Genomic DNA, 13,957 nt, shown 5'->3' with positions numbered 1-13,957 from the left:
GCGCGAGTAAGGTATGGCTACATCACTCAATGTAAGGTTCTTGTTGATTTTTGTTTGATGGAGCTACATCACGGGAAGTTGGCAGATTTTTTGGTCTAAACTGTTCTGAAATTAGTGGTAGGCAACTTTACCTATGAAAAACATTATCTTTTAACATCTAAAGGAGGATATAATCTTAGGGACTGGTCAATAAGTACAGGGGGGGGGGGGGGGTGGGCCGGAGCAGAAAGGGGGTGGGTCATCAGTTTTTGAGCCCTCGAAAAGGGGTGGGTTATGTAATTTTGATCTACACGTAGGGGGTGGGTCATCTTATTTATTCACTAACTTTTAAATGTTATAGTTCCAAGAAAAGTTGTATTCATCAGTATATAAAATTGATTAATTTCTCCTTGTAAGCAGTTTTAAATGAATTTCTATCGATTTCAAAAGGCCCAAATATAAAAATTTCCCGGGGGAGCATGCCCCCTGACCCCCCTAGATGGCTTGTAATCATATCATCAGTTTTACCTGACTCTCTTCAACCTGCATAGATTCACGCTGGGCTTTAGGCCTTTTAATACCAGTAAACTCTTTTCTCAAACAATTTGCAAATATGAATGATGGACAGTGGTTGTATTTTATGTTATTAATTTCTGTATAAAAATATGAACTCTTCAATAATTGATTATGAATTAATATCATATACGGATTCAGTTTTTTGCATATGTTTGTGTCTAAATTTCCCCATGGACTAAACACACAAATATGTGGAAAACTTACAAAAGGCTAGTATGAGAAGTGATAAATTTATCCTTCTTTGGTGTGTCAAGAAATGGAAAAAGACGTACATGGAACAGCAGTGTCCATCAGGGAAAATGTCTATGTAGGGAATTTCACTTAAAAAGCTGAAGTCAAATAAAAAATCACCAACCCCTAACAGATGATAAAGAAATGATAGGTCCCTTGATTTTTTTTAGTAAAGGGGGTGGGTCATGTAATTTTCAACCCCCTGTCAGGGGTGGGTTAGTCAGTTTTGAGCCAAACGGAAGGGGTGGGTCACAAATTTTCGAGCCACCGCTTTTCCAATTGCTCCGGCCCACCCCCCCTGATACTTATTGACCAGTCCCTTAATTTTCGGAGAGAAATCAAACACGGCTGGAAGTATCGATTTTTTAAAGATGCCCAGAAACAACTTGAAAAGTTTAGCCTTAATTTTTCAAGCTATGATCCATTTCATTTCCATCCTAGCCATCCGCAGCCAAAGACGTTTGTTAACAGTTTCATTACTCTAATATGGCAGTTCTTAATAAAACTGGGCCATGATTTTAAGGTTTGCTACGACACAAATATATATTTTGGCTGTTCAAAAATCAATTAAAATCCGTAGCAAAGCCCCGTTAGCGGTTTTACTTCCTTGTCGAAAGTAATTTGCGCTTGATTGTTTGGGCTTAAAAAAACTCCCACTACTTTCTCGACCAAACAAATGTCAAACCAAGCGCATAGTGTCGGCTGCAAGTATTTGCTTCGAGTTTTGATTGGTTCACTGGATTGTTTGTTTCCATTGCAATTGGCCAGAGGTATTACTTTGGTTTTACGACATTCAATCGAATGCAGAGATCTTCAAGTTTTACCCCTTAAACTGAACCTAGAACGTCACCTGAAAGATTATTAGCCAATGCAACCGCACAAAACAGCCCTGTTAAACTTAAAGGCCCACCTTCAACCGATATGCTTGTCGGCCGTTTATTTTTGTTTTGAAAAGCTAACTTTTGTCCCAAGACACTCCAAACTGGAAAATTAGTAGTAAAAATCGATGGTAAAACAGTAAAATCAATTAAACCGAAAAACGTGTTTACTAGCCTGTGTACAGCCGTCCCACTCCCCTCCATAAGAGTTTTTGAGGGGAGGGGGACGGCTGCAATTCAACACGCTCTTACATAAAATAGCGGGTACAATTTTTGCGCAATGCATCTAGGGTGAATGTGGGCCGTTAAACTCTCGGCCAACAGTCGACTGACAAGCGACCAATTGATCGCCAACAGTCGGCCTGATGATAGTAGACGAGAAAAAGAATTAGAGCGTGACATTCGTCTTATCTGTTTAGATGCATATTCACATACATGAAACACTGTTTAAAAAAGTCCAGGCTTTGAGGAAGAACTAGCAAGTCGTAAAGCTGAAATTAAAGTAGTACGTTTGGGTACTTTTTTCTTTTAATTTTTTGCCAATTTTCGTTCATTTAGGATGGCAAGACTGGTAAAAGAATGTTCTTGCATTGACGAACACCTCGAATCTTTTTTTCTTTTCTTTTCTTTTTTTCCAGGTGTCAAGGGATGAAAACACTCCACGATGATGACCGAAAATTACTCCATTGATTATTGTTATTGTTCATAAATACTAATTAAGGAAGGTGAAAACATGGATAACAGTCATAAACACGAACGACTCATTAATCTAAGCTTTACAATAGATTGTAAGTTAATGAAAAAGTACAATAAAAGGTTGAAGCGTTTGGGTGGCTCATACGTGTCTACCTTATTGTCAGCGGTTGCCGTGTTTTCTTTGCGACAGCCGGAAATGCGTCTGCGTTCGCAGGCTATGTTAACAGTGGAACCTACTCTTAGGATGAAACGTCGATCACAATACCAAAGCATACCCTAAGAACGTCAAAAACCATACCCGATTCTGCGGCACGTGGCTACATAACTTACTCCCCTTCGTCCCTACCTTTTCCCCAACCCCTCCCCTGTTTCGAGCCCATGTTTTTGCTTAGAGTTTTGCTATGGACTGTTTTATATGGATTATTTCATTTTTATCAGCATATTTCTGTTGTTGTTAGAACGTTACTTATTCGTCAGCAAAACATGGTATATTTGATGAATTTTGGCAACGAAGACTATTCTACCTAGAGTGATTTAATTTAACCCGCGAAACAGTATCTTGTAGAATAGGCGGCGGGAGGCGGGAGACGAGAGGGCGGCAAGCGGGTTTCCCAAGGTGGACGGAACCGGGAAAAATTGAGAAAAATTGTGCAACATTAGAAATTGTTATATAACTAGAAATTTTTCCCCAACAGCGCACGCTCTTATTGGCTAATTCGAGTCACTTGAAATCAAACAATTAAATCTGTTTCCCGCCAAAAGTCTCTGAGCACGCAACATTGAAAACTCTGACGTCAGAGGGAAATAGTGCAATGTTTCCCGCGAATGTTGACCGACGACCACCATTTTTCCAAGTCTTCGTAGTACTACAACACTTATGACTGATCCCTCGAAAAACGAGTTAGTTTTGTTTCCCTGGAATGTCAACGTGTCCCTATGCTTCGCCTCGGGAAATATTAAGATTCTCAGGAAACAAAACTAACTGTTTCCCTCGGGAACAGTCATTAAGTTTATAATATTTTGCAATAGAAATAGCACAAATAGGCGGGAACCGGGAGTAAAAGGGACATGAAGGGAGGTTCAGAAACCCCCCACCCCCCCCCCCCTCCTCCCCCTTCCCATCCCCCCTCCACCTTCAAACTCTGAAGCAACTCTCTTTCCTCATGATAACGGCAAGGGGATTTTTTCTTTTAAAGATTGTTTGGACTGTTCTTACAGATAATATGCACAAGGTTACAAGACGGAGAAGAAACAAGTGTTTGGCAGATAGTGAAAATAAATAAAGCGAGAATTTCTTGGTAACAAATCTGCGTAGTCTTACACTCGCAAAAGAAAAATCATTTTATGCCAACTAATTTCTTTCCGAAGAAGAATACAAACAGGGTCCCATTAAAGACACTTAAGAAACATGAATACTGTTCTCGAAAAATCTTTATTACCATTACCTTTGACATCAAACTAACATCAACATTTCTTCAACGATTTTTGCATAGGTTCGTTTACTAGAAATTCAAGCAATCTAAACAAAATGTATAACTGAGTTTATTATAGCATTATTTTACTCAACAAGAAGCAAGATATAATTCTTTCCTTTATAAACTGTCCATATTTTAAAATGGAACATGTCGATACGCTTATCTCAAATACTAATTTAATTTATTACTATTTACTCAATAAAAGTGACTACTTAGCAATTTTAAAGTCTTGTTTCTATACATGGTTGTATGTTGTATATGCGAAACATGTGATTCCAATTATTTACCTATAGCTAATAAATTAAGTTAATCATAAGCGGGGATTAATTGTAAAAGCCCGCAAGGGTTATATTTAATTATAGTGTAATTTTTGCGTAGTCAATAAATCCCAAACGCTTTGAATACAACAGGCATAATGAAAAGAAAGGGCTTTAAAAAACTGGTTCGTGCAACGGGTTATCCAATTCCTGAAACAATGCCCTGGCTTTTTAATCGCTTAAAATTACTAAAATATTGCTATTTCTATTATAATTGAGCAGTAAAATTCACAACGTATTTGTAACTACTTGGTAGTCATTGCCAAACTGCCCTTAAATACGTCCCAAGTGTAACAAATGAAATCATTATGAATAAAATTAAAACGCCTGGCTTTGACGTAACATTATCATATAGAGTAGCTTCTACACGGTTACACATGATTCCATGCAACATTAGAAGAACGTTACAAACTGTCGAGCTGTTAGGGATTTGCGCTCAAACGAACCAAAAGTATTTCGAAGTATAAATTATACATAGATCCATCTTTGTTTAAAATTCATAAACAAAAATTAGCCAAGACAACAAACGGAGCTCCACCAACTTTCGTTATTTTCTCTGTAAGTTATAGTATTTAAGTCCGTTTTTAGAGGAGGTACAGGCTGTTGTCTTATCATTAATCAATAGGACTTTTCTATCAGGTTTGCAATTCAACATCTAGATCACAATCCATGACTGAGCTCCAGTTTTCCCGCTATACAGCTTCTAAATTCGGCACCCTAGAATCAAAGGCAAAAACAAAATGTTCATTTTAAAAAGGACTCAAAGAGACTCGATCCAAAATAAGGTGTGAAAATTAAAGTTTAACTAAATGTGCAGCTTGGACAAAAACATGCAAGAAACATGTACAGATCAGCCGAAAAACTTGCACAAAAATTTAAACACTGCAATGATTCTTCCATGCACATATTTGCCAATAAATATGCATAGCCTGACACTGCAGTCAAAACTATTTCCAAAACCTTTCTTTACAGTACTTCTCATAGGACGCGATATCTCTGACAAAAGGGAGAAGTGATTAAAACAATCAGAACAACATTAAACTTTTATCAGAACAATTTTAAGTTTTTTTTTAAGTTTTCAGCGTGCCCCTGAAGAAAACATTAACAAATTCCCTACAATTCATTCGAAAATTAACTGCTCATATTAATTTAAATTAAACCGTTTGCTTGCACTAACGACAAAAAAGTGTCAGAAGAGACTTTTTATAGGGTACACAGAAGAATTAATTGGTCCAAAATGTCACCTTTGATATTCTTCAATGCAGTTACTAGTAACACCAACCCGGCGGCCACAAAACCATAGCATATTCAAATATTGCTATTGTGGAAAACTGCAAACTACGCTGTACAAGTGCAAGTACATCATCTCTTTTCCATTATATCATCTCAACTTTTAAAAAAGGATGTACTTACAATTAAGTACGTCTAATCGCTTTCATCCAAGTCCAGTGTGACGTCATCACCGATGAGTACAAATGGTGCCCAGTACTTAACTTCGCTAAACTCGTCAGATTCTCTCATACACTTCATGGCTAGATTCAGGGATTCACTGGCACTTTTTCTTTTCTGCTAGGTATGAGTAGAAACTTTTCATGAACTCCAGAGTGGCCTCGTCATCAATCGCCCACAGGGACACAAGAACAGAACGAGCACCGGCACCCAAAAAAGCCCGTGCAATACCAACCACCCCCTCAGCCTTAATCTCGCCACGCCCACTATGACAGCAACTTAACACAACCAGCCTTGCTCGCAGTTGAACGTTCAACACATCCTTCATCGTTAAAAGGAAGTCTTCCTCTTCAGGAATCTGGGATGCTCGTGAAGTGTTTGGCGCCAAGGCAATTTCTCCTGTTTCCATACGACCGTGTGCTGCAATGTGTACTAAAGCAACTGAGGAGAGTCTTCCTAAGACGTCATCTTTTGTTGCCTCTATTCCAGTCAGGGGTGTTGTGTGGAGTATTTCCCCAATCATTTCCACTTCCGCTTTTGCACATGGTAGCTGTGTCAGGTTTCTCCCCTGATAAAGAACTTCCTTTAAACACGGATCACCTACCAGCAGCGCCCCAGACTTCCTGTGGTAATCAGGTGAAGAATCTGCGATCAATTTCAAACTACTCAAGGACGGAATCACTCGGATTTTGAAAGCATCGCACAAGTAGTTTAAATTACAATCCACGAATGCAGCATACGGGGCCAAGCACAATGATCCTTCGGGAACAAGCAAAAGTTCGTTACCATGAATCAGGTCTGAGATAGGGGCAATGATGACGTCATATAACGCTTTCAAAGGATTTGGCTCAAAGTGCGTCGGTTGAGATATGGTTTGATCACACCGTTTATTTGACAGATCTTCATCACTCATCCTATCCAATGAACGATCCTCGCATTTCACGCCACTTCTCACACCAATATTTGCAAGAGCATTGTGAATTAAAGACTCAGCAACAGTGGTCGCCCCATCTTCCGAACTATTATCGCCAATTTTTCTTCTTCTCAATTGAACATTTTTTCCGTTTTGGATAATCCAGAAAATGTTTTCTCTTTTATCAGCTGCCATAAAGACGGTATTTGATGGGAGGCAACTAAATGCCTCATAATTCATTTCTTCCGTTTTCTGGATTGTTTGAGTTGCATACTTCGAATTCATAAGATCTTGCAGAGCTTGTGCACGCCCTTGCTCAGCGGCAAACAGAGCCTCGACCACTTTGCCTTGTTTTAGAAGTAGCTGCCATAAACAAGTGTATGTGACATTATGCATATTGCGGTAGCTAATTTTCCATTCATCTTTAGACAGTAGACGGTGCCTAACATCGTTGAAAATTCTTACACTTGAATAATAACAATCAATGGCCTTGAGTGGTGAGCGTTCTAGTTCAAAGATCTGGCCAAGATTATGAAACGAACTAGCAGCTCCAGCCCTGTCTCCCACTTCTTTGGCAATTTTTAGATCACGTTCATGGTACTCGATGGCTTTTTTGAAATCTCCCAGACTGTAATAAGCGTTGCCAAGATTACAATACGATTTACCTTCTCCAGCCCTGTCTCCCACTTCTTTGGCAATTTTTAGATCACGTTCATGGTACTCGATGGCTTTTTTGAAACCTCCCAGACTGTAATAAGCGTTGCCAAGATTACAATACGATTTACCTTCTCCAGCCCTGTCTCCCACTTCTTTGGCAATTTTTAGATGACGTTCATGGTACTCGATGGCTTTTTTGTAATCTCCCAGACTGTCATAAGCGTTGCCAAGATTACAATACGATTTACCTTCTCCAGCCCTGTCTCCCACTTCTTTGGCAATTTTTAGATCGCGTTCATGGTACTCGATGGCTTTTTTGAAATCTCCCAGACTGTCATAAGCGTTGCCAAGATTACCATACGTTTTACCTTCTCCAGCCCTGTCTCCCACTTCTTTGGCAATTTTTAGATGACGTTCATGGTACTCGATGGCTTTTTTGAAATCTCCCAGACTGCGATAAGCGTTGCCAAGATTACAATACGATTTACCTTCTCCAGCCCTGTCTCCCACTTCTTTGGCAATTTTTAGATGACGTTCATGGTACTCGATGGCTTTTTTGAAATCTCCCAGACTGTAATAAGCGTTGCCAAGATTACCATACGATTTACCTTCTCCAGCCCTGTCTCCCACTTCTTTGGCAAGTTTTAGATGACGTTCATGGTACTCGATGGCTTTTTTGAAATCTCCCAGACTGAAATAAGCGTTGCCAAGATTACAATACGATTTACCTTCTCCAGCCCTGTCTCCCACTTCTTTGGCAATTTTTAGATCACGTTCATGGTACTCGATGGCTTTTTTGAAATCTCCCAGACTGCGATAAGCGTTGCCAAGATTACCATACGATTTACCTTCTCCAGCCCTGTCTCCCACTTCTTTGGCAATTTTTAGATGACGTTCATGGTACTCGATGGCTTTTTTGAAATCTCCCAGACTGTAATAAGTGTTGCTAAGATTGTCAAAGTCGAGTTTGAGGTACTGTTGTATATATTTTACATCTGCGAGACTGTCGTGGGCGTTCGCATCATCACTATACCAAGTTCCTTCTTCAGTGTTATCTCTCACGTCTTTGGAAGATTTTAGTACAAAGGATGCAATTCCCTATCAAACAGAAACATGAACATTTACCGAAAGTGGTATATAAATACTCCGATTATCCTTAGTGTCGCAAGGCATGTTTGGTCATTAAATCAGTATATTGATGTGAAAATTGATTGACGAAGTCTCCTTCCGTGTCCACAAGAATAACAAAAAGTATTGTGCTGGGAAACAATTCGAGGGCCCTACCAAATCAATGTACTATTTTTCTCAAAAGAAGTTAGTTGTGGTGATTCCATTGAAACGAAGGAGTAATTGACTTTTGTTTAGCAAAGTTAGCACAATTGACAATCCGGGGCCCGGGTCATCAATCCCGTTTTCACCTACAGAGCTGTAATTTATGGTACATTTGAGGCTTTGGGAGCAAAAGTTTTTTAAAATGTTGCACTGCTTTACCTCGTCTTTAACATTGTGGGTGTCAAGCTTGTTCTTTATTATCGGTCCTTTTGTTTCTTGTGATTTGTTTTGATCACTACCACACCTGGCCCATAAATATAGTAAAGTCTTACTATTCTTGTCAATCTGCTTAGGGTCAAGTCACATAAGATATAATTTGGAATAAACACAGTGTAACGGTATAAAATAGACTTATCATAAGTCGTTTAAGGTCATTGCCCCGAAATAAAACTGAACATAGATTTTTAACCAAACTTCGCCTACTGGTTTATTACGTCAAGGAAACTGAAATTTTGAAATAAAAAAGGGGGGTCACCAGATTCGTTTAGGAGCAGGAAGACCATGTATATTCCATATAATTCCTTTATAATCCCTGGCAAAGTTCACTTTTTAGCGATAATTTACTTTTCAAACACATGAATTGATCTGTTTTCATTTTACAGAAAGAATTTGATCGCTACACCCAAAATATGAGAAAAAATTGATAGATCACCAGGCTCGTTTAGGAGAAAGTGACAATTTACTTCTCTTGCGGACTAAGCCGCATAGAAAAAAGCCGCCATTTTGTTGATGTGTGCGCGCGCGCGCGCTAATTACGGATAAAATTCTGCGCAGTAAGGATGCGCAATGCAATACAGGGCAATGACCTTAATGTTTGGTAATTAAGCTCTTTCTATAATTCTGTTTCAGAAAACACTCGAGAAATAACCATTTTATCTTATTGTGGTCTCCAAAATTGATCAACGAGTTAGTTAAGTTTAAATATATAGTATAGTAAGGCATATCAGCCACCTCTTTATAGGCCTGCCAGTGTAGTCACAAAAATAACTTTAGAAGCCCCTTAGAATAAAAGCCCTACATCCCTATCCAAATCTTTCTAAAGAATGACTGTGAAGCAATAAAAGAAAGTATAATGATACTAGCATGCAGTAATAGGATGGAGAGGCATCCTACTGTTTTGTGATTGCTTCAAGCCGTCAAAACATATGATACTCCCTAGCCTAGCCTTGTCTAGCGTAACAGGCGAGAAGGTTTGGGGTCGGAATGAGATTCTGGGAAAACAAATGTAAAGCAATGAAATGGGTTAATAACTTTATATTGTAGCTGCACCATAGCTTTTTTTCTCTGGAAGAGAACTGGTAATGTAATGTAACTGGTAGTGTAACAGGAAGACCGCTGAATAGCTGATTGAAATGGTTCGGTATGGCTCCGTAGAAAGAAGAAAGGTGATGTTAGTGTTTCCGTTTGTCCTGTAAGCAACGTTTTTTTTATAAAAATAAATATTCGCTAGCGATGCAATCATAAGCCCGAGCATAACTGAAAGCGAAATGATCAAAATTCTTGCCGTTGCGTTCTTCAATGGCTATATGAACGCGTGTGCCTGCTAGGTTTTTCGTTCATTGCAATCACCCCACCCCACCCCCTCCCACACTCACCACATAACAAAGTTGGATAACCCCAAGGGTTATCAATGATATTCTAGAATTTGTAAGCGGCATATAAGAGAGAGAAGAGAGGGAGAGAGTACAGCTTTTTGCAGATTTACCATTTTCTACTTTTTACTAGAATTGTTCCTTTTTACGTATGGCAAAGAACATTAAAGCACGTTGTCAAGGATACTGCTAATCCCTTATCACACCAGGTTATGGCGTCTTCACAACACTGTAGCTGAACACAAGCACTTGCTCCTACAATGAAATATTTAACATTAGGCCATAAGTAGTAGATTCATTGCTATGTTGCGAAAGCAAAAACATTCAAAACCTGACTTGATCTGTCACTTGAAAACCAAGCATAATGCGCATAACATATAACCTTTACATAAAGCCTCAAGACGGCATTTTGATTCGGTTTACATGACATAGCTGATTGTGTTTAGGTCAGAATTCGGTTTTCGTGAATAACGCCTTGTTTTAATTCCTTTAGTTTCTGTGTTCTGTGTGACGCCATTTAAAAATAGTGGCTTCCAAGGGAATTTTCAGACAGTTTTGGACTGTGAGAACGGTCAAATTGCTGTCAGTAAAAACTGAACTGCTCAAAGTCTAGAAGGTGATCTTTGTTGATCTTTGTTCGATCTCTGTTTGATACGACAGACTGATACGATGGTTTTCGTCTTTCTCTCACGAATCGATGGACTCTGTAAGTGAATCAGAGAAGATATAAACTTTTCTGGTTGACTCCTGTCAACAAAGATGGCTGCCAAGGATCTTATCTTTTTCAATGGCTTTAATCAATGTTGGTTCCAACTTGACGGCAGCTGTTGCATCATTTAGGGCTTCTCGGTAATTCTCTGGAGAGATAATTGAAATAACTTTTTATTATTTTCAAGTACAGAAGAAGCGGCCCCCAAAAAGCAAAAAGTAATTAAAATTAATGCGGTCGTCAAGGTATCCAAAGAGCACCTTTTATACACCTTTCTGACTACCCTTTTTAGTTGTAGTGGATTTATGGCACTCATTAACATTGTCATGTGACAAAGCACTCAGTTGAGCGCGTAGTCGAGCGAGGAAACCGAGATCTTCTTCTAGAGTTATCGAGCCTTGTCAGCATTTTCTCCTTTACTGTTTGAGTTATATAGTTGCGGTACTTCATTCTCGTCTTTGTCACTCTTAATTCCCCCGCCCAAATACGTCTAAAGAGTACTACAGAGTAAGGAGAAGGGGGGAGCTGTTGTCGAAGAGCAATTGGAAGTTGACGACTCTCCCTCGTACAGTTCTTAAGGCCTCCGCACACGTGGGGACAAGTCGCAGCGACAAAATCATGTGCTGTTCACACTGAGGGGACGTGGAACGGGGACATGTAGCAGCAACAAAATCACAATGTATGACTTGACTTAAACCCTTAAGTTCCTGTGGAACATAGGTCGTCCACCAGAGATCGCCATCTTCCCCTGTCCTTGGCCACTTTTTCCAGTTGGTTCCAACTCATCCCAGTTTGTTGTACTTCAGCCTCAGTTGATCTTCTCCATGTTGTTTTAGGCCTTCCTCGGTTCCTTTTACCCTGAGGTGTCCATCAAAGGGCATGCCTGCTGACATTGGCAGATGGCTTTCTCAGCGTATGGCCTAGCCAGCGCCATTTCCTTTTCCTGACTTGCAGGTGGAGAGGGTGTTGTTCTGCTCTCTTCCATAGATCTTCATTTCTGACTTTGTCTTGCCATCGAACTCGGAGGATATGCCGGAGACAACGGTTGACGAAGGTCTGTATCCTGTTGTTGGAGGCTTTGGTGACACGCCAGGTTTCACAGGCATACAGAAGAACACTCTTCACATTGGTATTGAAGATTCGAAGTTTGGTCTTCACGAAGATTGCACGTGATCTCCATATTGGTCTTAGGATATGAAATGCAGTTGTGGCCTTCCCGATCCTTGCTACGATGTCCTGGTCTGTTCCACCCTCACTAGAGACAATGCTGCCAAGATAGGTGAACTTTTCGATGTCTTGGATTTCGTCTCCTCCGATGTCAAAGTTGGTATTGTTTCTCTGGTTTACTCTCAAGCTCTTCGTCTTTTGGACGTTAATCTTTAAGCCAGTCATTGCAGCTGTTTCCCTCATGCTTTCGAGCTTTTGTGTCATGTTGTTGTGCCGTTGGGACAATAATGCCACATCATCTGCAAAATCGATGTCTTCAAGGTGTTTCGACAGTGACCATTGGATTCCTCTTGCTTGATCTTTTCTTCTTTTCACAATGTGTACAGACGCAAAAAATTGTAGCGGGGACATGTTCCACGTTGCAGCGACACGTCCCCTCGTGTGTGATGATTATTTTTTGGCACGCGCAACACGAACTTTGAAGCTGTGTTCGCAGGGACAAAATGTTGCAGGAATTCGTGTTGCAATTGTCAAAAATAATCAGCACACACGAGGGGACGTGTCGCTGCGCCATGTCCCTGGGGTATGTCCCCGCTACAGTTACTTGTGTGTACTCATTTTGATTTTGTTGCTGCTCCATGTCCCCGCTACATCCCTGCTTCATGTCCCCTCAGTGTGAACAACACATGATTTTGTCGCTGCTACATGTTGCTGCGACATGTCCCTGCGTCTTGTCCATACGTGTGCGGTGACCTTTACACTTTGAATGGTCAGCTAAAGTGTTATTGTCAGAGAAAACCGGGCAGGAGCAAAACATCGAGGTCGGTCATTTACCTTCATCTTTTCACAGTATAAAAGCTGCGTAAAAAAACATAGTATTTAAGCTCAGAAAGTTTAACATAGCTCAGTCCATTTATGAGGGAATAAGTGTCATAGAAAAAATATAAGAAGTTTGAGGAGTCATACGAAGTGTGCTGTAGGCTCACCCAAAGTTGCCCGAAATTTCGGTTTTTTCAGGCCGCTGGAGGGCCCAAAATTAAGGTATAGTCATATCTCGAAGAAAAAAGAACGTCTACTGCTGCAAATGCCACCGTTGCTAATCTTTTCAGATAGCTTTTATACTGTGAAAAGATGAAGGTAAATGACCGACCTCGATGTTTTGCTCCTGCCCGGTTTTCTCTGACAATAACACTTAAGCGAAGGTCAATACTGGTTAAGTTGACAAAAATGTCGAAAAGTTTTAAAATGATAAGGGGTGATCTCGAATGAGATTACATCAACTTACTGATGCTGCTGATATCATAATTACGTCATCATCACGACATTTTGTCGAATAATTTTCCTTTTCCTTCTTTCCACCCATCTACCCCCTCACCCTGTCCTTGTTAAAAGCTGCTTCGAAAACATAGGGTTTGGGCTGCGGAGAGTGTTATAGCCTCTTGTTGAATGGGGGGTTACTCAATCCTATACTAAGCAACAGCATTATAATTCCTATACTAAGCAACAGCATTATAATTAACAATTAGTGGACGAGGTTGAGCAGAATATCGTGATTTGTCAGTGGCGAGCAGATCAATTAGGCTGAGGCAAATAATTGATATGCGAGACACTGACAAAGCACGAATTTTGCGAAAACCGAGTTCATTATCATTCTATCACTATTACTGAATTTGTTTGCACAAGTACCTTTCGGAACGTTTTGTTAAATTAAGTGTCATTGTCAGAGAAAACCAGGCAATGCCAAAAGATGGGGGTCAACCGATTTCCCTAATATTTTCAGCATTTAAAACCTATCAGATGAGATTTAGATTGGTAGCATTTAAATGCTTTTCTCCCTTTTCAATCCTGAGATTGACCACCCCCCCTAGTTTTTGGCACAGAAACTGCCAAAATTCCACATAAAAAAGGCCAACTTCTTGGTACTGGAAACACATCTTCCTTTTGCATTAAGTGCACAAAATTTTTTCTCATGGTAAATTAACTAGT

The 13,957-nt window shown here is 39.9% G+C and overlaps 1 protein-coding gene, 1 long non-coding RNA gene and 1 pseudogene across 3 annotated transcripts in view; 1 reads left to right on the top strand and 2 right to left on the bottom strand.

Annotated features, from left to right (window-relative positions):
• The window catches only part of LOC144663447 (uncharacterized), a 9,798-nt gene extending 7,307 nt beyond the window's left edge, over positions 1-2,491 (top strand). Inside the window, exons 7-8 of the mRNA XM_078524402.1 lie at positions 1-11; positions 2,303-2,491. The exon at positions 1-11 is cut by the window's left edge and continues 166 nt beyond it. Of these exons, the coding sequence (XP_078380528.1) occupies positions 1-10 (10 nt within the window). The 3' untranslated portion in view covers position 11; positions 2,303-2,491. The remainder of the gene's footprint in view (positions 12-2,302) is intronic.
• Positions 2,492-3,981: 1,490 nt separating this feature from the next.
• Positions 3,982-13,957, bottom strand: part of LOC144663489 (uncharacterized) — a 62,210-nt gene continuing 52,234 nt past the window's right edge. The window contains exon 2 of the long non-coding RNA XR_013572622.1: positions 3,982-4,708. This is a non-coding gene — a long non-coding RNA (uncharacterized LOC144663489). The remainder of the gene's footprint in view (positions 4,709-13,957) is intronic.
• LOC144663078 (uncharacterized) overlaps positions 5,572-13,957 on the bottom strand; it is a 55,814-nt pseudogene continuing 47,428 nt past the window's right edge. The window contains exons 6-9 of the transcript XR_013572576.1: positions 10,851-10,952; positions 10,283-10,380; positions 8,663-8,788; positions 5,572-8,269 (exon numbers count right to left, since the gene is read on the bottom strand). The product of XR_013572576.1 is annotated as an uncharacterized LOC144663078 (transcript). The remainder of the gene's footprint in view (positions 8,270-8,662; positions 8,789-10,282; positions 10,381-10,850; positions 10,953-13,957) is intronic.

The sequence above is a fragment of the Oculina patagonica genome, chromosome 8, assembly GCF_052425735.1.
Source record: "Oculina patagonica isolate OP01 chromosome 8, crgOcupat, whole genome shotgun sequence".
Taxonomy (NCBI): domain Eukaryota; kingdom Metazoa; phylum Cnidaria; class Anthozoa; order Scleractinia; family Oculinidae; genus Oculina; species Oculina patagonica.
Note: the sequence above shows the minus strand (reverse complement) of the source record. Positions and strands in the feature narration are given on the sequence as shown.